This window comes from Patagioenas fasciata, chromosome 22, assembly GCF_037038585.1.
Source record: "Patagioenas fasciata isolate bPatFas1 chromosome 22, bPatFas1.hap1, whole genome shotgun sequence".
Taxonomy (NCBI): domain Eukaryota; kingdom Metazoa; phylum Chordata; class Aves; order Columbiformes; family Columbidae; genus Patagioenas; species Patagioenas fasciata.
In genome coordinates, this window is record NC_092541.1 from 3143453 (window position 1) to 3168229 (window position 24777).

Sequence of the window (24777 nt, forward strand, 5' to 3'; positions counted from 1 at the left end):
TTTTCCAGGTCGGTTTTATTTAGAGGCGGTGCCCCGGCTGCCGAGAGGCGTCCGGTGACACTCCAGTGCCGCTCCGCGACTTGGGGGCCCCCGCCGCCGGCGCCACCGCCCTGCCCGCCGCCACCACCCGCCGGAGCCGCCCCCTCCCCGAGGAGCAACCCCCCCCCCCGCCTCCTGCTCTGCGGCCGCCGCCCCCCTCCCCAACGGAAAAAAAGGATCCACCGAAAATAGGAAAAAAAACAACGAAAAAGAGGGGGTTAAAAAAACCAACAAGCTACCGAGCCCCCCCGTCGCCAGCCCCGGCCCCGGCCCGGCTGTGGGGCGGCTGAGCGCGGCCGGAGCCCGACGGCGCGGGCGCACGGTGGAGCCCCCCCGGGAGCCGCGCTCCGGCCCCGCCGCCCCCCGCCCGCCGCCCCCCGCCACCGCCACCATGAACAAGCTTTACATCGGGAACCTAAACGAGAACGTGACTCCGGCCGACTTGGAGAAAGTCTTCACCGAGCACCAGATCTCCGTGAGCGGCCCCTTCCTGGTCAAGTCGGGCTATGCCTTTGTGGACTGCCCCGACGAGCAGTGGGCCATGAAAGCCATCGAAACTTTTTCGGGTAAGCGGCGTTATCTGCCTTCCCTCCCGCCCGCTGCCTCCTCTCCCCTTCCCGGGACCCCCCCGGGGCTCACGGCCCCCCCACCCCTCCCCAGACACGGGGTGTCCCCTGCTCCGTTGCGCCCCGTCGGGGTTTGCAGCAGCGCTGGGGCGGGACCCCCCATATCCCCATCTCCCTCCCCAGCGCTACCCCAAAAATAACCCGGGAGGGTGGGGGGCAAAAGCGGGAACCCCCGCAACCCCCCAGGCCGATCTCGCTGGGCTCAGCGCGGGGGTCCCGTCGCGGCCCGGGGGGGGTGGGCTGGGACTTTGGCCATTTTGATTTGAAACTGGGTTTCCTGGGGCATGTGATGTGTGGAGTAGCGCGAAGGTCGCCATGCTGCTCGCAGGGAGAGAAAAAGCTCCCCGGGAAGCCGAGAATTTTTAAAAGATTTGAATTTTTTTAAATTATTTTTTCACCCCTCCTCTAAAACTGGGTCCCCCCACCCCCACCGGGCTCTGCCCCCCTTCCCCAAAAAAATATATATATAAAAAATCATCATCATAACCCAGCAGCAAAGAGACCCACTCCATTTTCAAAGAGAAATCCATTTCTGCCATGGAGTTACAATTTGTGAGCCTTTTAATGGGAGGGGGGAAAGAAGCTGCCCGAAGGACTTGGTGTGGGCATTAAACTGGGTGAATTAGATAAAAGCGAAGAATTGGTCCCTAAATATTATTCCTCATTTTCTTGCGCTCAGAGCAGGATGAACTAAGGAATTAAATATTCCCGAGGAACGTTGTCCAAACAGCGAACTCACCACTCCCACCGCTGCCCATTTGAAGCCAGCCTTACATTGAATAAAATGCACTTGTAAAGGGATCGGAAAATGTATTCGTGCATAGTTCGTCGTAATTTGAATTAAATTGCGAGGTTTCACGTGATAGTGTGTTATCCAAAGCTTTCTGACCACTCCACCCAGATTTTAAAAAACAGACCCATTTTGTTTTTAGGCAAAGTGGAGCTTCATGGAAAACAGCTAGAGATTGAACATTCAGTACCTAAAAAGCAAAGGTAATGCAGTGTTTTAATTTATTGAATTATTTTTACATTTCTGTTGGGGGGAAAAAAATCATCTAAGATAAAGGAGGCAAAAAAATAACCAAACCCGAATGTGTGCGTGTGAAATTAGAGATATTGGTGATTTGGCTTCAGATCCGTCCCCAGCGAGGTGAGAGGCAGTTTGGAGGATCAAGGTTTAATTTCTTTTGTTTTAAAAAAGAGAAGAAAACTTAATCTGCGAGCAAGTTTATTAAAAAGGGCGATGGTTGAGCTGTTATCCAGCAGCTCGCCCAAGCTGTTGGGTGGCTGAGGCGGTTTGGGTTGGGATTTTCAAACTTGTGGCACTGGAAGAATTTCCAAAGCTCGCTTGGCTTCTCTGCTGTGAAATGGGCGAAATCTTTTGTTTTCCAGAAGAAATGTAACATTAAAAAATATATATATAGAAACAATTTCTTTTTTAAAAGTGAAATTTGCCAGGATTTGATGGTGAACACTTAAAGAAAATAAAACCCCACTATGGGGCTGGTGGCTCCGTACCAGGGAGGGATTTAAAGCCCGGTGAGCATGGGCGCTGCCCTGGCTCCTGCCCACTCGCACCTTGGATTTTGGGGCAAGAACTGTGTTTTTTGGTGGTTTCCATCTACCTGCCCAGGGCTTCTCCCGCCGCGCCGGCCTTGCCCAGCCCGGCCCTCTCCATCATCTCCATCTTCTTGGCCCTTTGTTGTTGCTGGCGCGCAGGACGCCGGAGCAGCCCCGGCCCCTCAGTCCCCGGCCCTGCTGGGGCTTGGCCAGGAAATAGCAAGAGTAGTTCATTTTGTATTTGCAGAGACCCCCCCGTCCCCAAGGAGGGGCCGCCTGGGCTATGGGCGAGTTAGACCCCAGCCCAAATAGTCCACGTTGGATCGCGTAGCCCAAACCCGCGGTGGCCACGTGACGGGTGCTCGCTCCAGTGCCCGCGCTGGGAGGAGGCGACGCCAACTCTGTCCCCAACCCCCCCCTGGGTCCCTCATCCCTTTGAGCCCCCCCTTGGGAGCCCGGTTTTGGGGTCACTTGTCCCGCCTGGGTGCGGGTGCCAAACTTTGGCAGAGGGGGCTCTCCCAGCAGGAGCTGATCCCAAAGGCAAACCCCAAACTCATCAAATAATTTTCTAGCCAAGATCTTTATTATTATTATTAGTTTTTTAGGACCTGGTGGCAGGTGAGCGATGGAGCTCGTTACATGCTGGGGTTTAATTATCAATGAGCAAAGGGTGGTGGTGGAGAGGCAATTACCCCAGGAAGGGCAACATAATAACAGGCAGAAATACTCCCGTTTCTTTTTCGGTTTTATTTTCTTAGTGCTGCTGGATAATCGATGGGCTGGGGGAGCAGAGCCCCGGGAACGGGGGGGGACGCCCCCGAGTACGTGGGGGTGACATTTGCTGCAAACGGGAACGTTTCTGTGGTGTGTGGAATGCGAAGGAACGCGGGGGGGCCGGGTTGTGCTTCTGCCGGGTCTCCCCGGAACGGGCACGTCTCACGTTTTGCTGTTAAACCCCGCTTTAGGGGCTGGGGGGTTTAAATGAAACCCCCCGGGGGCTGGTTTAAAGCGACAGGAGCCACGGTGGCCCCGGGGTGGGGGGGTCCGGGGTCCCTCGGGTCCCCTCGCCGAGCCGCGGTTACTTTGTCTCACTTTGGGGAAGGTGTTTGGTGTTTCTGGGTCTGCAAAAGGCAACTTTTTGGCAGCTTCTGGTAAACTTGGCAGGTTGGTTGCCCCGCAAGAGCTTTTGGGGGGGTAATTCGGGGGATTTTGCTCCCCGCCCCAGCCCGGCTGAGGTGATTGGGAGGGGTGCTGCCTCAAAAGCGACTTATTTTTGCTTCTTTTCTCCTTTCTGCTTGTTTTTAAGACTGGATTTTCCAGTTTAAAGGCACATGGCACAGGAAACGGTTAATTAAGTGTGAGCAGTGAGGACAGAATGGGATGGGGTTGGTGGGATCTAAACCGAACAAGCTCCCCCTTCCTCCCCACCCCCCCCTCCAAACCTGATATTAATTTTTTCTTCCCCCTTTAGAAATGTGGGAAAACAAGTCCTGAGCACCATTTATAACGTTTTAAAAACGACGTTTGGGTTGTGTTTTCTTCTCGCTTCAAGTACCAATAGGAACGCTCAGGAAAACTGACTTGGGTGGTTTAGAAATGGATGTTGTGCGTTGTAAATAAGTCTTTCCTGGTGGTTTGTTTCCTCCTTCAGAATCTCCCCTGTCCCTCAACTCATCAAAGAAATGGATTAGAAAAGTAGTGAGTGTGTAAATATGGCAGAGGAAAGAGCGATTGGTGCGTGTGTAGCTGCTGCACCCGAATACTCAGCAAAGATAAACTGATTTAGAGTTGTTTAATTACAGTGATTCTTCAAATAACCCTTAAAGCTGCAAATTATGTTAATGATCTCGGGGAACCATTTTAACAAAGTACTTTAGAAGTATCGGGCTGCGAAGAAAAGTCACTGCTGTCGTTTCATTAAAAAGAACGCGAGTTTTAAAGTTTGTTTAGATGTGTTTAAAGGATCTCAATGCTGTTTGGGAGTTATTTTTTTCTTTAACTTTGCTGGTAGAAAAACTTGGGGAAACTTAAGAGGATTTTGAAAACAAATGATCGCCTGCTTTATTCTTCGGGAGGTTAAAAAGAGGAAAAAGAAATCAGTTTTCCTGCTGCAGATGAAGGGTCGGTGGGGGTTGGAGCTGCAGAAACCGCTGGGGTTGAAAGAATGAGTGAATGAGGGGAGGAGGGGGCAGGGGAAAAACGTGAATCCATCGCAGACATTCCAGATCTGAGGAATGTGGAAGTGAGCGGAGCCGGGAGCCGGAGTGGGGCTGGGGGAGCCGAAACGGCGCTGGGGGAGCCAGGAGCCGAAACGGGGCTGGGGGAGCCGGGAGTGGAGCGGGGCTGGGGGAGCTGAGAATGGAGTGGGGCTGGGGAAACCGGGAGCCGAAACGGGGCTGGGGGAGCAGGGAGCCGAAACGGGGCTGGGGGAGCAGGGAGCTGAAACGGGGCTGAGGGAGCCGGGAGTGGAGTGAGGCTGGGAGAGCCGAAAATGGAGTGGGGCTGGGGAAACCGGGAGCCGAAACGGGGCTGGGGGAGCCGAGAATGGAGTGGGGCTGGGGGAGCTGGGAGCCGAAACGGGGCTGGGGGAGCCGAAACAGGGCTGGGGAAACCGGGAGCCAAAACGGGGCTGGGGGAGCCGAAACGGGGCTGGGGGAGCCGGGAGCAGAGCGGTGCTGGGGGAGCCAAAACGGAGCTGGGGGAGCCGGGAACCAAAATGGGGCTGGGGGAGCCGGGAGTGGAACGGGGCGGGGGGAGCCGAGAATTAAATGGAAACCAGATCCAGAGGAATAAATGGGGCTGGGGGAACCGGGAGTGGAATGGGGCTGGGGGAGCAGAGAATTAAATGGGAGCCAGATCCAGAGAAATAAATAGGGCTGGGGGAACTGGATCCAGCCCAGGGGCTCCAGACCGAGCTCAGTCACTGGTTTGGGGTTTAGAGGGTCTGGGAGCTCCTGAGCAGAGCTGGGAGTTATCAAATGTTGTTAATGACACCAGGATTTTGTGTCGTGCATAGAAGTGGATGGAGAGATCTTAAAATTGGCGCTTCTTTGTAGTCTTTGTTTTCAAATCGATGTTTTCACACCCGAGAAGTGTTCTCTTTGCATGCGTGTAATCGTGCAATTAATTGTTCGTAATGAAATATTGTAAAATTTTTGATAAGAGCGAGTGTGGTTTCTTTGTTTAATCGGTGTTAGTCAAAAAATGCTCCTTTCTCCCTCCTGATGTTTGAATTCTCTGAAAACTGGACTGAGGAAAGTTTACTAGTTCTTTTCCCCTAAAATAAAGACACTGTTCTGAATGCTGAGACAGAATACACTTTTAATCCAATCCTCAGATCATCCTCCTTCCCTTCAAACAGGGCTGGTTTACAAGTTCCAGTGTCATTAACAATTAGCAACCTCTGTGCTTGGAATGGGGGCAGGAGGAACAGGGGCTGAGCTGGGGGGGTTGGGGCTCATGGGACATTTTGACCCCCAGAAAGGGGCAGAATCTGGAGTTGTTCTTTGCTTTGTTCTTGTGAGTTTGGAGCCTGTGACACCTCCGAGAGCTGCACTTGTGTGGGAATTAATGCATAGAAAAGCTAGAAATGATTTGTCAGTAGATCAGTCACGAATAATTTGTCAGTAAATTTCATCCATGAGGTTTAAAACTGAGATAATTTAATACATTTTAACATACCTGGGAGGAAGGATGTATTTGCCAATTTACAGCCTGAAGCGAGGGAAATGCCTTTATTTCTCCCATCCATGTAGGAGCCATAACTGACCAATACATGCAAGAAACTGCAATTTAACCATAAACTTTGTAGCCTCCAATTTTGAACCTGTAGAAGATGAAACCCATGTAGATGCCCTTTGTTAAGAGTTTGGTGATTTCTGGCTTCCAAAGGAAAGAATACATTGAATTCCAGCAATTGCTGGGACTCAACCTACTCCTCCCATGGAATTTGTTTCTCTCTTTACTTTTTAGGTTAAAACCCAAGCAAACAGAGATATGGCCGAGGGAAGTTGGGGTTAAAGTACTTGCTTTGAAAACTGAGACCTTTCAGAATTAAAAATAAATAAATAAACACAAATTCGGAGCCCCCAGCGCTGTTAATATTTGCCAGAGCTCCCAGGGAGGGTTTGGGCTGCTTGGGGCTGGCACCAGTTTGATGGGACAGGTTTGCTGGGGGAACTGGGAGCCTAAAGCAAAGGCAAAGGGGAGCCCCGGGGGGTGCTGGTGTCTCCCCCTTCCCCAGAATTAAGGAGCAAACTGAGAAGTTGAGGAGCCCGAAACCTGAAGGTTGCAGGTTCCTTCTGAATAAAAAAAGCCTTTTGAAGAGGTCGCAGAGACTTTTCTAGATGTTTAAAATCATTTTTCTTCGCCGGAGAGGAGCTTTGTGCATCTTTCAGTTCTTATTGTGCCCAGTGCGAAGCGTGGAAAAGACCCGGGAGGGTCCTGCACCGGGTGCCTGGGGGGGATAGAAAACGCACTTGCTCAGTCAAGGTTAAAATAATTAAGAAAACAAGTGGCACAGGAAGAAAATGCGTGAGGGATGGTGCTGGTGTCCCATATCATCCTGTGCGCGCTGGGGATGGGTTTGTGGAATAATCCACTCACCAGGAAGGTTGTTCTTCACCTATTTCTGATGGAACGAGGAGCACGGAGCCCTGGGGTGTGTGTCCACCCAGCGATGAGTTCGTCCTGCTGCTCCTTGCCCATCAATGCATGAACCCTGCGGGGAATCCAGCTCCAAAATCTTTGCTGGGCTTTACCTGAAAATGGCGAGTTTCTCCAGGAGGTGGTGGAGCTGTGGGGTTGCGGGGGTCTCGCCGGAGGGTTTTCCTTCTTTCTGCCGGAGGTGTCCGTGGGTCTGTCCGTCTGTCCTCGTACATGTCCTGTGGCACTGGGAGATGTTCTGCCCAGATGTGTGACCCTGTGGAGGGGACGGGCTGGGGACGTTGGGGTTGTTGGGGTGACCTCGGGAGGTGTCTGGACAGCGGGAGGTTTTACAGCACCCACGTGGCGCTGCCCCACGAAGCTGTGGGTAAGTTAATGGGAAGCGTTGGGTTGAGCTGGTTTTCTCAAAACCAGGGTGCGTTTTCTGCTTCTGGTGGAATAACCTGCAGAAGGGGAGCGGAAACCAGTTCCCCACTGGTTTGTGTTCAGTGTCCATCACCTGCTCATGAAGATGCTCAAGCGGTCTTCACGGGTTTAAGTATATAGATTGAAAAGAAAAGGGGACACTGCCCGACCTCATCCCCTTCCCTGGGCTCTGCCTTCGTTTTAGGAGCATCTGAAGTGAAACCAGATGCTTTTGGGTGTTGCTGCAGCTCTGGGGTGCCGGTGCCTGCTCGGAGGGGATGCTTTGGGGTACCTGGGCGGTCGGGAGGTGCTTTTGGGGAACCGTTCGGTGCATGGAGTAGAGCTGCTGTTACAACCAGAGAGTGGGAGGACGGTGTCTGGAGGTCCTGGCGAGGGGCTGGTGGAGCTGGGAGAGGCGACATCGCTGGGGATGAGGGGATGGGATGGGAGCAGGAGTGAGGGCGAGAGCATCCCCGTCCGCTCCTGATGCAAAAGAACAGGGGAGCGCAGCCTTCCCTTCAGGAAAAGAATTAAAAAAAAAGAGGAAAATAAACAAAAACCGTGTCCGTCTGTCTCGGAGGAGCCCTCGCGATCCGTCAGGAAATGGGTCATTTATTTTATTGTGACTGACACTTGGGAGCCCTGACATGGTCAGAGCTGAAATTTCACACTTTGCTGGCTACTGTAATTGTCTGGTCTGCGTGGAGCAAACCCGTTTGAGGAAATAAAACCCTAATCCACGGGCATCCCCGACAGAACGCGGTCTGAGTTTTATTTTGAGGAGAAGTCGGCAGGTTGGGTCTGGTTGTACTGAACACGGTGGGTCCGTGGGAGCTGGCAGAGCTCCATCCGCGCCGCGAGACGCAGATCCCGCACGGTCCGGGGATATCGCCGTGTGTAAACAGCACTCGGGTTTACAGGGAGAGCGATTAGTGCTAAAAGGAGAAGGTTGTGACTCCAACGAAGATCCCGCTGTAGTTTCCTTTCTTACCGAGTTACAAGCGGAGATCCTGGGGGAGCAGCCTCCCCGACCGGAGTGGAAAAGAAAAGAGACAGGGGAATTGTGATCTAGAGCCAAATAAAAGGGAAGAGAACCAAAAAATAAGGCTCTCAGGGCCAGATTTTCACCCACAATTGGAGCCACGTTTTTCCAACTTGCGTTTAAGCATCTAAATAAAAGCTCCATTTTCAGAAGTGATTAGCGCCCGATGTGCTGAGCACTCTTGAAAAATCTGACTTTTGGAATTCCTTCTTCTTTCTGGAGATTTGGATCCGCCAGCTGACACCGGGGGGTTTCAGCCCCCTGGGTCCTGCCCCTTCGCCCCTGATGCCGCAGACGCAGCTGCCGCCCCAAAGCCCCAGGAGGGAGCGGATGCTGGGGGCACAGGCTGGCAGGTCCCAAAATGTTACTCGTCCCCCTATTTCTTTTCCCTGAGCTATGTGGAGAGGTGACGTGTGGCAAAAGGCTTGTGTGAGTGTTTGGGAGTTTTGGGGGTGAGGATGGAGCTGTGGGAGCGATGCCTGAGATGCTCCATCCTCCCGCTCCACGTTCCTTCCGGCATTTCTCACCGGCGAAGCTCTGGCTTTGTGTAAACTTGAGCTGTCCAAAGCTGGGGGTTCAGACCTTCTGGTTGTGTCGTGTGTGGAGAACAACCTGCGGTTAAACGATGGTTGAGTTAAGCGGGGCTGTCAATCTCAGCCAAATGGTTCCTTGGTTAATCACGTCCAGCCAGACTTGTGTGTGTACACCGAGTGTATCTGTTTTCTTTGCTATGAAGACACTCCCGTGTGTTTTGTAAACTCCTGTGGTTCCAACCCGCAGCATAAAGGTATTTACAAGCAAATTGCTCAAATGAGCGAAGCAAAGAGCAAAGTGAGGGTCTCCTTGGGCTGGATTGCTGCTGGAGCCTCGATGGGGCTGTTTGTTGAGGTGTCATTTCTTGAAGAGCCAAGAACCTCCTGTAAATGTTCTGCTTTTGGGCTGGGATTCCCGAGGCTCCTAAGGAAGCGCTTTGCACAGGGAACCCGTCCTTTTGAAGTTACCGGGGCTTCGGTGGTAAAATGAGGCATGTGCTGAACTGGAGCCTGAACACACAACTTTCTATGCACTCGTTGTTTAGTGTTCGGTTACAGCTGAACTAATAACGCAACAAATTTCTCTGACATCTGCAGCCTCTTCTTGCTTATGGCAAAGATGCAAAGTGGCTGAGGCTTTTAGACGTGATACGTGTTGCAGGGAGAGAATATTTGGGACTCTAGAAGCATGAATGAAGCGCTCGCCCCGCTGAGCCGTTCCCTGCCCCGTGATGCTGCTCTGGCCCTGCCTGGCATGTTTGCACAGCGCTGATTTTATATTTAATTCCCCCAAATACCTGTTGGTGCAGCTTTGGAAGCTTCGTTCTGACACCGTTTGTGCCGGTAAAACCTGGTGGTGGGAGTGTTGGTGGGAGGCAGGAGAGAGGACACGAGCCCCAGTGGGTAAAGGAAGATGCTCCAGAATGTGCAGAATGCAAAATGCGGAACGTCCTTTTATTTAATGTGTGCTTTTCTATCAGTGTCAGGGGTGGAGGGAGGGAAGGTGCCAGCAGAACTTCTGCCACCCCCAATGTGTGCTGATCTGCAAGAAATTTGCCTTTAAATGTCACATTTGTTGGCGTATTCATAGTCCCGGTGCTGCGGGTGCGAGCTCCTGGCTCATGTTTGGTTAAGGTTGGTTTGAGAGCTGTCAGAGATTTGGGGCTGGGAACCCACCGGGTTTAGCTGGGCTTGGCTTTGGGACGTGTTCAGAGCATCAGAAAGAGCCTTTCAATGCGTGGCAAGCCGCCAGCAAATTAGAATGGCAAGATAATGCAAAATGGATGCATTGTCTAAAACTCATCCATCTTTCCTCTCTATTACTTACTGTTAAACTCGTCCTGTCCGCAGATCCTTGATGTATCGACTTTTTGCCAAGAACGGACGGCACAAGTCTGGGGGTGATTGGAGTCTTCCTCTGGGCAGGTGGAGGATAAGGGGTTTTGGACATTCTTGGAGATTTTTGGCATCCTTTGAAGCCCTGTGGTGTTGACTCCTCTGAGGTTGGTGCAAAAAGGTAGCGCAGCCATTTAATAGAGGAGGGAACTTAAACCGGAGCGTTTTTCCCCGTTCCCTTCCTTCCGCACCCAAGGTTCTAAAACCAGGAGCGAGTTCTCCAAGGATCCTCATGGACACCTCTTCATTCCTGGCAGCTCCCTGAAAAGATCCCATCAATTATCAGGCGTGATCCTCCGTGTACAAAGCGATTCCGAAAAAAAAAGAGCTAATGGAGAGAAACCAATTAGACAGATTTATTAGCCCAAGATCAAATTCTGGTTGCCGAGATGATTGATGGGGATGATTAATCACACGGTGCTTGCTCGCTGGAGATAACGGGCGGCCCGGGCGAGGGGGTCTGTGGGAGGGTTGTGCATGGGGGATGTGTCCGTGTTCCTCTGTGTTTCTCTGCAATCCCGTGGCCAGTTCACTCCCGCATCCCTCCAGCTGTGAGAGGCCAAGCATCCGGCTTGGCCTGATCCTGGGGGGTTCAATAGTGCTTGTTAACACCCCCCACCCTGGCTTGGGGGGAACTGGGAGCCGTGGTGGCTTGGAGAGCAACGCAAAAGGTGGGAAACCCCGAATCCTGGAGGCAGATCCCGACCGGGCTGTGCTGGGTGTTTAGCAGGTGCCTCTTTTTGTGCTTTTATCACCTTGTCAATGGAGGGAGTATAGGAATAATATTCCTGCTTCGCTGAGGTGCCGGCAAATGGAAAGCCTATCAATTTATAAGGGAAAAGCAAGTAATTTCAGCTACAACTTTTCTCTGAGTCCCCCTGGCAACGTTTGTGTCTTAGCAACCACATTTTCCTATTTAAAAATGTTTAAAACATTAAAAAACAACAACAACACCACATTAACCACAGGATTAAGTGCTTTCCTGAATCAAAGCCTAACTAGATAAATGAAATGCTGTTAATTGAATCAGGGATGCACTGTGTTTTCAGCCCCCAAATTTGCATAACATTTGCATTTGATTGAAAAGCCGTCATTAATGTTGTTCAGTTCTAGCAGGTCCCCCCATGTCTGGGGCTCTGGGGTCCCCCCGCCCCCAGGAGCTGCAGAGATGGTTTGGGAGGAGCTGCTGGATGGGGTTGGGGTCAACCCCGAGTTCTCTGCTCTGTCACCAGTGGTCGCTGCCATCGGTCACCTCTGCTCTGTGAAACTCGCGGTGGGGACGGAAAGGGGAGGATTTACCGAGGGCATTGAGAGGTTTCTGGGGTGTCCCGTCACCTCTCAGCGGAGCCACCAGGGCGGCTGGTTCTCGAGGGCTGGATCAGGGGATGCCACAATCCCGTTGTCACCGGCACCACCGCCGGTGCGGAGCAGGAGCGCGATGCCAGGGTCTGTCCCCAGGACTTGTGGTTCCTTTCCCTTCCCAGCCCTGCAGCCGCTCACGCTCCTCTTGCCACCCCCAATTAAAACAAACAAACAAAAAAGCCAGCAGCACATGGCAGAAACCACCCAGATTCGCAAGTCAATGTGTTTTAGCAGGTGGATCAGTCGCTGCGGCTCACCCCGAGGATCTGGGAGGCTCCTGCCTCTGGAATGAACCCGGCAGCATCCCCGAGAGCTGCTGCCGTGTGCCCCGGGATGGTGATGCCAGGGCTGCTCCGCGGCTCCGTCACCCCAGGGACGCGGGCATGGGAGGGACCAGCTCCTGCGTTTGGCACATCCTCAATGAGACGCCGGGGAATTGCACCTCTCGGGGTTATTTACTGGGAGTGGAGCTGTGCTGGGCACAGGCAGGACCGCGCTGTCGCGTGGGGTGATGTTCCACGGCGGGGATTTAAATACGGCCGGACCTGCTGCTGGCGAAGCCAAGAATGGGTTTATTTATTCATGACTTCCTCTGTCATTCCAGCCTCAGCCGGGGTGGAGCGGGGGGTTCCCACCCAGCATAGGCATCTCCACGTGGTCCAGGGACTGAGGGATGCGGCCCCCTGGACAGCAGGGGCACCCATGGGCCAGGGGCTGCGTATTTGGGGTGCCGGCTCAGCCCGGGGTGCGTGAGATCCCGCTCACCCCCTTGGGCTGGGAAAGCCCCATCTCCCCCTCCTCATGGAGATTAATACCTGTCAGTGATGGAGACCGTTAGGAGCAGCAAATAATCCCAGTGCCGTGGTCGCAGGGGGAGGAATTACTGGTTAATTAACATATTAACGAAGGCCCAGCGCCCCGTGAGGTGCGGCCAGCCCTTGGCCGTGCCCGGCGTGGTGATGCTGTGCCCGGGCGGGCGCTCCCACCACCTCCGCAAAAGACTCCCAGTGCTTTTTTCTTTATTTTTCTCATTTTTGGGGGGAGAAAATGAGATGCCACCGGCAGAGTGACGGTACGAGGACATAAATGGCTCTTTTCTCTCCATAGCGCGTTGGATGCCGGTCACGTCTGTGCGGAACACATGCTCTGCCCGTGCAGATGCTTGTCGCGATCTGGAGAAGTTTCCGTGGCGGGGGCGGGTGGGGGGACCGTGGGGTTTCCTCTGTCACTTCCAATCCTTTCGACCCTCCCTGGACTCTGACATTCTCCGCATTCTCCATTTCTTAATCTCTCTCCCATTCATTTGGGGATGTGGATCAGCATGGAAACGCGAGATCTGGTTTCAGAGCGTTCCCCCTCACCCTGTGCTTCCTGCAGCACCCGCCACACGCTGGGATTTTAAGGGTTAGTTTGGCTTCTTTTTCCTCATTGACCTGGTTTGCGACTGTAGCAGTGACAAAATGTGGCGTTTTGGAGTCTTCCTGGTGGCGGAGCGGGCGGGAGTGCTGAAAATCCTATTTTTTATGCTTCATTCTGACTTTCAGAGGGGAGAGCTGCCCCATCCGTCCAGCCTTTGGAAACCCTTGGTGACCCTGGGGAGCACCAACCCTGGTTCTGTTTGAAAGCAGCTGACCCAACCGGGCTGTCTGGGGTGTTTTGGGGTGTGTTGGTACCCAGATCCAGGGGGGATGCTGGACCCGGCGGGATGGGGGTGCGGAGGATCCATCCTCACCTGGGTGGTGAAATCCCACCCATGGCTTTGGGCCATTTGTACCCAGACGATTTCTTCCCCTTGACAAATGAGCTGAGCCGCCTTCTGAAGTTTTGCAATTAGAAGATAAGGATCTGGAATCTCGTTTTCTTTCTGGTTTTGGATTATTTCACGTGTTCATGAACAGTCTGGATGTGAAGCCCGGGTCTGCGATGAGCTGCTCTGAGGGTATTTACCCCACATAGCGCTGCCGTGGTCCCGGCGTTTGTCTTCTGGCCACCTTAAAATTCCGTGGGTTTGGTTATTTCTGCAAACAGAAGCTGCTGGGGGGGACCACCCGTGTGGGGGGTTGGCACTATTTGCACCCACAGAGCTGCATTTCCCGAATGTCGTTGCCTTTGTGTGGGGGGTCCGGCAGCACTTGGGGTGCCAGCCGTGGGTCAGGGGGTATTGGCAACGGGTCGGGGGGTGCACAGCGGTGCCGGAGCCGCCGGCCGAGCCCCGACTGCTCTCAGCTGTCTGCAGCAGCTGCGAGCGAGGGGGGACAGCACCCCCGGGGTAAATTTGGCATGGGAGCTAAAAAAAGAGATTCTATTTTGGGAAAATGGAGGTCGGGAAGAGCCAGGAGCGCAAGGGTGGGGACGCTGGGAGCACGGTGGGCGGTGGAACCGGGGCTCCCTGGTGGAAATTCTGCTGGTTTTGGATCCCAGGGTCGCCCCTGCGTGCAAACGGAGCGGGAGGGCAGGTTACACCAGCGCAGGGCTCCCTTTTGGCTTTCTAATCCCGCTATTAAACCTGGCCAAAGCCTTCCCAGCCGTGCCCACGTCTGGGCTGCGGCCGATGCCGAAGGGTCGGGCGGATTGGCATCGTGTTCTCGGTAAATCCAGAGTGAGTGGAATTAGCCAAAAGCCGTCAGAAACCCGGGTAGCACGTGGAAATGCAAAATTTGGTCAGATACAAACAACGTGCAATGGTTTGATGCGAAACGGCCACGTTTTGGACACCAAAGCTGCTTTTTTAATTGCTTTGCTTTTCTTTCAGGAGCCGGAAAATTCAAATTCGAAACATCCCGCCCCAACTGCGATGGGAGGTAAGAGGAGCAAGTGGGGAAGTGGAGACCAGGTTTAAGGACTTATTCCCCCACCAGGTTTCTGTACTTGGGATTAAAGTTCATTTATCCTTTTCTTTCTTATTAACTGGGTCTAATTATACCAGCTCCTTGCGTCCATGTGGTTTATTGCTCTCCCACTGCAGGAGTAAACTCAACTGGCAGAAGCAACGTAAGCCACACCAACCAAAATCCCCATTAATACCAATTTATAGTGATTTATCCATTGTGTGAGGGACAGAATGGATCCTTTCTTCCCGCCGCTGCCAGGACGTTCCCGACTCTTCCCGTCCCTGAGGCCCCTTGGCCTGGCCAGGCGGGAGCTTCCTTTGGCTAATTGCTTGTGAAACCTTAATGATGAGGAAGCTGCCGTTATTGATTGATTTTATTTCCCTGCTCTGTCCCGACGGTCTCAATGTAAAGTGGTTTTACTTTTTCTCTCCGTTTCCCAGGTTCTGGATGGTTTGCTAGCCCAGTATGGCACCGTGGAGAACTGTGAGCAAGGTAGGATGACAAAAGAAGCTGCATTTCAGATATTTTCTGCCCTGGCTGTTTGGAGGGGGGAGGAGGAGGATGGACACGCCGTTTTGCTTTGTCAGCACAAGCCGCAGCTACAGATGTCAGGAGGTCTCAGCCTGGTTCCTGGGGCTTTTTCTTATTGTTCCCCATTGGTACAAAGCGAGTCCCGCGGTGGCTTTGGGGAGCAGGGGAGTGTCCCGCAGCGGGGCGGGCTGGCATCGTCCCCGTGGCACCACCGGCATCCCCGGGGGACGTGTGGGGACTCTGTGCTGTTTGTGGGGTCTCAGCCCGAGGTGTTTGCGCTGCCTTTTGACTTTTGGTCCGTTTTTCTCGCAGTGAACACGGACAGCGAGACAGCCGTTGTCAACGTCACCTATGCCAACAGGGAGCAGACCAGGCAGTAAGTCCCCATGGTGTCCCCAGACTGTCCCTGCACTGCAGCACCAGCCCCTTTCCCCAGTAGAAAACAGGATTTCCAGTGTGGGGACTCAAATCATGTGTGTGCTTCATCAAGCATCTTTGGTCCCTTTGCATCTCACAGGGACGGGGCTGCTGGCAGGGGAATTCCCTGTTCCGCCAATTTTAGAGTTTTTCGGGTGTTTTTTTCCCGAGAGTTGAGTCAGTGCCCGCTTTCTGGAGAGCTGCAGTCTGTGCTGTCTCCGCAGAAAACCAGGGTGGTTTGCCGGGGCTGTGGAGCTGTGGCCGAAGCCTCGTGTTGCTCTTGCTGCCGGCCCCATCTACCGACAGCTCCGGCTCCTGCAGCCCCGAGCTCCTGCTGGAGCGGGATGGAAACACTGGCCAAAAATCACCAGGCAAAGGGGACATGGGAACCGCTCCCAGCACAGTCCTGTCCTGCACTCAGGGCTGCCGTCCCTGCTTGGAAACGTTCCCCTGAAGCCCCTTTGGCTCACCCAGGCTGGCTGGGAGGTCCCACCAGGTCCCTGCAGCATCTGATGTCTCCCCGACTCCCAGTGCTTCCTCGCCGGGTGTTACACCAGGGAGGACTTGGCCCGTTTTGGGTCGAGCTGATGCTGATTCCACTTGGTGTGGGACCCTCCCCAACCCTCTGTCCCCTTCCAGAGCCATCATGAAGCTGAATGGGCACCAGCTGGAGAACCACGCGCTGAAGGTCTCCTACATCCCTGACGAGCAGTCGGCGCAGGGGCCGGAGAACGGGCGACGGGGCGGCTTCGGGGCACGGGGCGCTCCCCGGCAGGGCTCCCCCGTCACCGCGGGAGCTCCGGCCAAGCAGCAGCCCGTGGACATCCCCCTCCGCCTCCTGGTGCCCACCCAGTACGTGGGGGCCATCATCGGCAAGGAAGGGGCCACCATCAGGAACATCACCAAGCAGACGCAGTCCAAGTGAGTCCCTTGGCTCGCGGTCGCTGAGCTGAGGGCTCTGTGGTCATACACAAGGCTGGATTGATTTTTTGGGGGGAATGGGCTTTCTGGCTGTGCTTCCCACATGTCCGTTTTGCTGGTACAGGACCTGGGTGGGTGTGTGGGGGTGTCACTGCTCCAGCCGGACCCATTTAGCATGAGCTCATTGAGCCCCTAGCTGCTGTATCCATGTCAAGTATTGAGGCCAGAATTAACTCCTCTCGCCTTCCCTGGGTGCATATAACCTCAGAGTAGGGTGGGCTGCGGGGACATGGAGGGAGCGGAGCAGCTGCGGAGTCCCCCCCAACCCCGGTACCCGTCCTGTCCCTGCAGGATCGATGTGCACCGGAAAGAAAATGCGGGAGCTGCCGAAAAAGCCATCAGCATCCACTCCACCCCCGAGGGCTGCTCTGCTGCCTGCAAGATGATTCTGGAGATCATGCAGAAGGAGGCGAAGGACACCAAGACGTAAGGTTCCCCCTGTGTTTGTGTTGCTCCTCGCTGGGCTCCGATCCTGTCCCAGCGCCGGGTGATGCTCCCATGTGTGCAGGAGTTTGCTGTGGGGACCAGGGGACTCGGGGCGGGGGGACCTGAGCTTCCCCTGTCCCTCTGTACCAAACCCTCCCTCTCCAGGCTGAAATCATCCTTCATGGGTTTTGTTTTTTCACCCATTCTCCTCTCCAGAGCTGATGAAGTGCCTCTGAAAATCTTGGCCCATAACAACTTCGTGGGGCGCCTGATCGGCAAAGAAGGGCGGAACTTGAAGAAAGTGGAGCAGGACACGGAGACAAAAATCACCATCTCATCGTAAGGCTGCTCGCTGCCTTTGGGGACACCAAGGCTGACCTTCCTCAGGCTGGGGCCGGGGGGAGGATGAGGAGGAGACGGGTGATGTGGTGAGAGGGGCAGGGATGCTGCCCATCCACGGGGAAGGCACCAGTGGGTTGGGTGCTTTATTCCGCAAAGCTCTCTTGAAATATCTTGGCTTTGTATTTTCTGTATTCCCCTCCTCGTCCCTTTGGCGTCCCCCCGCTCCTCGTCCCTTTGGCGTCCCCCCGCTCCTCGTCCCTTTGGCGTCCCCCCGCTCCTCGTCCCTTTGGCGTCCCCCCGCTCCTCGTCCCTTTGGCGTCCCCCCGCTCCTCGTCCCTTTGGCGTCCCCCCGCTCCTCGTCCCTTTGGCGTCCCCCCGCTCCTCGTCCCTTTGGCGTCCCCCCCTCCCTGTCCCTTTGGCACCCCCTCCCCATCCCTTTGGTGTCCCCTCCGCAGCTCTGCAGGGCTCAGGACTGGTTGGTTTGATGCCTGGGACTGGGGTTTTACTCTTAAATCCTGTTTTTTGGGGTGAAGGCAGAGTGGACATCCCACTTCAAACTGTGATGTGGTCCCTGCTCTGACTGGGGACATGGTGACAGTGACAGCCCGTTGCCCCCATGGCAAGGAGCACAGCGCTGACCTGTTTTTCCCCAGCCTGCAGGACCTGACCCTGTACAACCCCGAGCGGACCATCACGGTGAAGGGCTCCATTGAGAACTGCTGCCGCGCCGAGCAGGAGATCATGAAGAAAGTGCGGGAAGCCTACGAGAACGACGTGGCCGCCATGAGCGTGAGTGGGCTCCGGGCTGGCAGGGGCTTTTTGGGAGGGTGCCACGATCAAACAAACGAGCTGTTCTCTGCTCTCGCCCTCAGCTGCAGTCTCACCTCATCCCTGGGCTGAACCTGGCGGCGGTCGGGCTCTTCCCGGCCTCGTCCAGCGCGGTTCCCCCGCCACCGAGCAGCGTCTCCGGGGCCGCGCCGTACAGCTCCTTCATGGTGGGTGAACAGCGGCTGCTCAGGGTGTCCCCTGCGCCGAGAATTGTAGAATCAGACAATGGTTTGGGTTGGAGGGACCTTCAAACTGCCCCAGTGCCATGAGCAGGGACATCGTCACCAGCTCAGGTTGCTCAGAGCCCCGTCCAGCCTGGCCTGGGATGTCTCCAAGGATGCTTCATCCACCACCTCTCTGGGCAACCTGGGCCAGGCTCTCACCACCCTCAGGGCCAACAATTCCTTCCCAGCCCAGGGGGCATGATCTGGGCTTTAAACTATTGCAAATGCACCACAGAAGGTGCTCGGACCCCATGGGGCTGGTGCTGGCTCAACCCCGCACCCCTGGTTGGGGAGTGGGCATCAGCTGGGGGTCCTTGGAGCTCTGTCCTCATGGTGACACTGAGCCCCAATGGTGACGCTGTCCCCGCAGCCGCCGGAGCAGGAGACCGTGCACGTCTTCATCCCCGCGCAGGCGGTTGGCGCCATCATCGGCAAGAAGGGGCAGCACATCAAGCAGCTCTCCCGCTTCGCAAGTGCCTCCATCAAGGTAGGGTGGGGACCCCCCCGCCAGCCCCACCCTGAGCCGGGGCCTTTCTGGCTGGGAGAACCAGTTGAAAAGCCCAGGTGGTCGGGCTGGGGGCCCAATCCTGCGGCAGAGCAGGGGACATTGCCACAGCCACTGTCTGTCTCCCCGTCCAGATCGCCCCTCCGGAGACGCCGGACTCCAAAGTGCGCATGGTCGTCATCACCGGCCCCCCCGAAGCTCAGTTCAAGGTTCCCTCCACGCTATCACTGTGGGGAGTTTGGGGTGTCCCTCTGTCACCCCCTGGAGCTGGGAGGGGGGAGTAGGGGAATGACCCCAATTTTGAGCCTGGTCTGTGGCTTGGTAAACCCAGCATCTCCCTGGGGCTGAGCTGGTTGGAAACCCCAAGAACTGGGGTTTCACAGGATGCTGTCCCGACTGGGATGGTGGGGACATGCGGGGGTGGGACACCTCGGGTGGCCCCTGACCCCCTGCTCCCCCCGCAGGCGCAGGGCCGGATTTACGGGAAGCTGAAGGAGGAGAACTTCTTTGGGCCGAAGGAAGAAGTGAAGCTGGAGACACACATCCGTGTCCCCGCATCGGCCGCCGGCCGCGTCATCGGCAAAGGCGGCAAAACCGTACGTGGAGCGATGTCGGGATGGGGACGGGAGCACCCAGGGGTGGGACATCCCTGGGTGGGGAGCCTGGGGACATCCCAGGGGCAGATTTCCCCGGGAACTGGCTGGGATTCCCTGGGGAGGCTCAGCAAGACGGTCCCTCCCCGCAGGTGAATGAGCTGCAGAACCTGACGGCGGCCGAGGTGGTGGTGCCGCGGGACCAGACCCCCGACGAGAACGAGCAGGTCATCGTCAAGATCATCGGGCACTTCTACGCCAGCCAGGTATGGCCCTGCAGCCCCCCCAGCACCCCGCGGTTCTCTGGTGGCTTGTATGGGGTTGTGTCCACTTGCGTGTGTCCTTCTGGGGACGTTCAAAGAGTTGAGAGAAGGGAACGGAGCTGGTGAGGGGCTGGAGCACAAGTGTGATGGGAGCGGCTGAGGGAGCTGGGGGGTTCAGCTGGAGAACAGGAGCTGAGGGGAGACCTTCTGATCTCTGAACTGCCTGAAAGGAGCTTGGAGCCAGGGGGGTCGGGCTCTGCTCCCCAGGAACAAGCGCCAGGAGCAGAGGAAACGGCCTCAAGTTGCACCAGGGGAGGTTGAGGTTGGATGTGGGGAACAATTTCTTCCCCAAAGGGCTGTGGGGCATTGGAACAGGCTGCCCAGGGCAGTGCTGGAGTCACCATCCCTGGAGGGTTGGTGAGGTTCTCAGGACATGGGGCAGTGCCAGGGTGGGGGAACAGTTGGACTTGATGAGCTTGAGGGGCTTTTCCAACCAAAGTGATTCTGTGATTCTATGCAAAGCCACGTCCCTGTCCCCGCGGTCTTGCCAGCCCCAGGGTCCCCCCCAGCTCCCCTTTGTCCCTGTCCCCACAGATGGCTCAGCGCAAGATCCGGGACATCCTGGCACAGGTGAAGCAGCAGCACCAGAAGGGACAGAGCCAGACGCAAGCGCGGAGGAAATGAGAGCGGCTCCCGGGAGCGCCGAGCAGCCAAGGCCGGGCTTAAGAGTGGCTGGGAATCAGTTACCGTAGACAGACGATACTTTTTTCATTAACCGATCGAGACTAAAAGGCAGTTTGATTGGCTCCCCAGGTAGATGCTTGGGTAAAAAACTTAAAGAAATTGGGTCCTTTTTTAGCTCCACGTGCCAGGGCAGCTATTGAAATGGAGCGAGAGGTGCTGCTCGGGGCCCCTCTCAGGCACAGAGTTTGCCCCAAATTTCAGTTGCCTTTGGGGTCCCATTGCAGCCCCAACGTCTCCGCAGCTGCTGGACGTTCCCAGAGCCACCTGTGGCCTTTGGAGCTTCTCGTTTTGATTTGGTTTTTTACCGATTTTATTTGTTTTTTTCCCCAAGACAAGTTCCAGTGGATTCTTACCAACCCCTGTTGATAACAAGATCCAGTGCAGGGGGGGAAAAATAGATGAAACCCCAGGACAAGCACCTCTGTTTTCCAGGATGATTTTTTTCTCTTTTTGCTTTTTTGAATGTTTCTTTTCGTTTTAGGTTAAAGAAATACTTATTTTTAATTTTAAGCCTATGAAATGATGTCAGAAACAGGACAGGCGACTCTTTCTCAGTGATCTCCACTGCGGAGGAGACGACCCGTCCTAGAGACGAGGTGAAGCATCCAGGACAGGGATGAGCTGCTGCTTTTCCCTCCTCCCAACAGCAATAAAGCACCACCAAAAGCACCCAACAGAGAAGCAAAAGAACCCCCTGCTTGGTAGGAAATACTGAATTAATCTGGTTAATAATTGGATTATGGTAACTCAATGCATGCAGAAGTGCCACAGAACCTCCAAGGGTTTGGCCGTGGGGAATTACACCCAGGGAGTATTTTTATTAGCGAACTGGGGAGGTGCCAGCTCGCATTAACCCCCCTGGGGCAATTTGTGTCTTATTTCCCCCCTCCAAATCTCTCGAGGTGGGGAAAAATGGTCTTGAAATTGGGCGCATTTTTGCTAGTTTATAAACACTTCTTAAAAGGCAACCAAACACCACCCTCCTTTCTGCGGTAAGAAAAGCTGTTCTCATGAGCCGATACCAAATATATACGTCAGCCGAATGTAATACGGTTGCTGATTCCCGTCACTCTTATGTGGATTTTATATTTTAGATATATTTTAATGGTTTGTTTTTAATATTGAGGATTTGGCAGGGACAGTAACTGCTGCCACCGCCTCTCCCGGGCAGGCGAAGGGCTCGTCTCCCCACGCTTTTCTGCTGCAAATCCAGCCCAAATACGGATTTACACTGATTTTCCTGCAAATCGGGACGGGAGGGTGGCGAAGCCAAACTGGGATTCATTTAGGAGGAGAGGAACGGTGCTGGATCCCGCACGGGAGCCGCTTTGGGGCTGAAAGGATTTGGAACAAGCCTCGCACTGATGTTTTAACCCTTATTTTCCCAAGCGGGGAGCAGCCCCCCCCGGCTCGAGCGGCGTTTTCCCGGAGCCAAACCCGGCTGGTAAGCGCGGCTCCGGGGTCGGTGCCGAGGGACCGTGGCCGCAGTTACTGTCCCCAAACCGCCGTGACGCTGGGGAGATGGGGGGGGCGGGGATTGCTGTGTGTGAGCAACGAGAGGAGAAAAACAGGCAAAAAAGCAAAAAAAAGAAGAGAAAAGGAAAAAAAAAAAAGCTACCTCAAGGTATGAAGTTACCTCAGCAATTGATTTTTTTTTTTTTGGTTTATTTTTGTTTTGTTTTGTTTTTTTTTCGGGGGGCTTGCTGATATTTTATATAAAAGCTGATAGTCTTGAATATTTTATTTTTTTAATGAAAAGAGAAGTTAAGTTTCATAATTTCTTATGAGCCAGGAGTTATGTGCAGGTAACCGGGTGTTATGAGCTCTCTATGGAGAACGACAGGGATTTCAGCCATAGTGGAAAAGGTGGCGGCGGCAGCTGCTTTTTGGGGCCTTTTCACGCCAGTTCACGAGTTTCACCAACAAGAGCTGTCGGGTGGCGACTCTTCAAGACCTTGGACATATTGGAGCCCACCAACTTTTGCAATTGGTAAAACCCAATTTCTTGATTTTTTTTTTTTTAAATTAAATTTGAAACAAAAAAACCAACAGAACAAAGCAATCCAAACGTGCCACTGGCTGAAAGGCTTTTTCTATCCACCTCCATTGAGAAATCAGATTTCGAAAGAGCTTTGGGATCAGGAATGTTCCGCTCCGGGACACGGGGACTATGCAAAGTGGGGGACGCGGGGTTTGCTGGGTTTTAAACCGCACCAGCTCAGGCCCTTTGTTTGCTAACACTTGGAAGCCATATATATATATGTACATATATGTATATATATATTTATATCTATATCTCCGAACCCAGACGGATCACCCCCCGTGTTGCCACGGGGGCAGCGTCAAACCATCTTCTCCACTATGATGCTGTGACATGTTTTACAGAGATTTGCCTCCGTTTTACCGAGGATAAGCGATTAAAAACAAGAAAAGGGGAAAAAAAAAGTGAGAAAGAGAGAGAGAAAAAGGAACGGGAACCAAGTTTTGTTTCCTGCAGCCGCACAAGGAGGCGCAGGGAGGGCCAACCCAGCCCAGCACTGCCCCTCTCTCCTGCTCCAAAACATTCACAGGCTTGGTTTGGCTTGTTTCTAAGTCCCATCTGGGTATTTTCCACTATACCCACAGGAAAAAGACCCTATTTTTGAGCATTATTTTTAAAGATGTGAAATTCAATAGTGGTGCAGTGATTGTTGGGATGGGAGGCGCTGCCACCCCACCCCCTGCATTGCACCCATTGCCACCGGGATGGAAACACTGACCCTTTTATCCCAGCAAAGCGGGGTCAAAGGAGCAAAATTGGGCTTGGCAGCTCCTGCCCCTCGCTGGGCTTTTCCTCTTCTAATTTTTCAATCAAGGAGGACTGGCAATTAACCTTGAGCAGTTAATTACTTGAAATCTCTGGCTCTCTCCTTTTTTTTTTCCTCAGCCTTGCACAGAACTGTATTCAGACATCGGTGATTATAATTGTCCTTTCCAACAGCAAGCGTTTTTTGATAACTGGTTCAAACTGTATCATTGAGGGATAAAAAAAAACCACCATGAAAACCACCCCAATCCCACCCGAGCGCCCCCCGTCCTGTCCATCTGCTTGTTGCGGTGAGATTTGACCTAAAATCCGGTGATTCAGGGAAACCTTTGGTGCTTCCCCCCCCCACGCTGGTCCTGCTGCCCCAAGGTAGAAGCGGTCGGTGCTTTTTTGGGGGGGGAATCTCTTTTTCCCAAGGGAAATTATTTATATAAAGTGATTTGCAGTAAGGAACCCGCCTCCGAGCATCTCCCGTCTTTCTCTGGAGCTGAGCTGGGAAGAGGGGCAGTGGGATGGACTGGGATGAACTGGGGTGAACTGGGATGAACTGGGATATGGGTGGATGAGGTGGGGGCAGCAGACACAGGTGGGTTCTGGATCAGGCCTGGGGCGGGGGGGGAGCAGAAAAACCCCTCTAAAAACCCCAAAAGGAGCAGGAGGGATCCCCAACCCCGCAACAGCTCCTCTGGCTGCTCTTTGCACCCCAATAAACAGTGATTTGGGGGAACCCCCACCTTGAGTTTATCCCAGCGGAAAGAATTCTGGGTTGATATTTTTCATATTAATTCCTCCCCCCAAATCAAGGAGCAGCCCCAGGGGGTCTGGAAACATCCGTGGGGTGGGGGGTTGATGTGGGGCAGGGGAACAATGGGGCTCTGCTGGGGGGCTGTGGGCAGCCAAAGCACTTCTGTGGCTCAGTTTCCCCCGGGTGCCCCTTGGTGCTGTGTCCCCTACAAAGCGTCACTGGGAGGAGCGGCCGCCATGCGGAGGGGGGCTGGGATTTGGGGGTTCACCTCATTTGAACGCACTCGGTGTCTCCTCTTGCCGTTCAGCTGGAGAAAGAGGGAGAAACCCCCAGGTGGTGGGTGCTGCTAGAGACCCCCCAGCCCTTCCATGGAGTCCAAGTAGAGGAAAATCCACAGGAAATATGGCCAAGAACCTGCCTCTGAGCGGCATCCTATGACATTCTATGTTTCCTGGGCATTAGGTTTGGGGTTTGTTTTTATTTTTTAAGCACATTAAAAGAAAAAAAGCAGTAAAAGTCAGATAGTGAATCGATGCCGGAAAAAAAGATCTTTTTAATGTTTAGCTCCAACTATTTTGAGTGCTTTCTAGACTTAAAATAAACTCAGAAATGCAGACTTGCTTGTAGGCAGTTGAAGACATTTAATTCCTTTTATTGATGTAGACCTTCCCTCCCTGCCCCTTGGTGCTCCACACAACATGGGCTTCTGATATTTTTGGAACTTTCTTGTTTTCAGAGAATTTAGTAACCGAAGTGTTTGTTGGGTTTTTTGTTTTTGTTTTTTTTTTTCCCATTTTCCATTTATTTTTCCATTGTATCTTCTCGTTTTGTGTGGGTGAAGCCGGTGTAACCCCATGATCCGTGCGCTCTCCTGAGTAGCACAGACACTGGACCAGGTGCTGCTTCCGGCGCCT

At 53.9% G+C, this 24777-nt stretch overlaps 1 protein-coding gene across 1 annotated transcript; it reads left to right on the top strand.

The window, feature by feature from the left end:
• On the top strand, positions 1 to 23862 carry IGF2BP1 (insulin like growth factor 2 mRNA binding protein 1). Its single transcript, XM_065856197.2, has 15 exons — positions 1 to 605; positions 1598 to 1658; positions 14380 to 14428; positions 14899 to 14950; positions 15302 to 15365; positions 16046 to 16327; positions 16679 to 16813; positions 17030 to 17152; positions 17809 to 17944; positions 18028 to 18150; positions 18578 to 18694; positions 18847 to 18921; positions 19177 to 19308; positions 19458 to 19571; positions 20163 to 23862. The coding sequence occupies exons 1-15, from the start codon at positions 431 to 433 to the stop codon at positions 20250 to 20252; spliced, it is 1728 nt and encodes a 575-aa protein (XP_065712269.1). The 5' UTR covers positions 1 to 430; the 3' UTR covers positions 20253 to 23862.
• Positions 23863 to 24777: the final 915 nt, after the last annotated feature.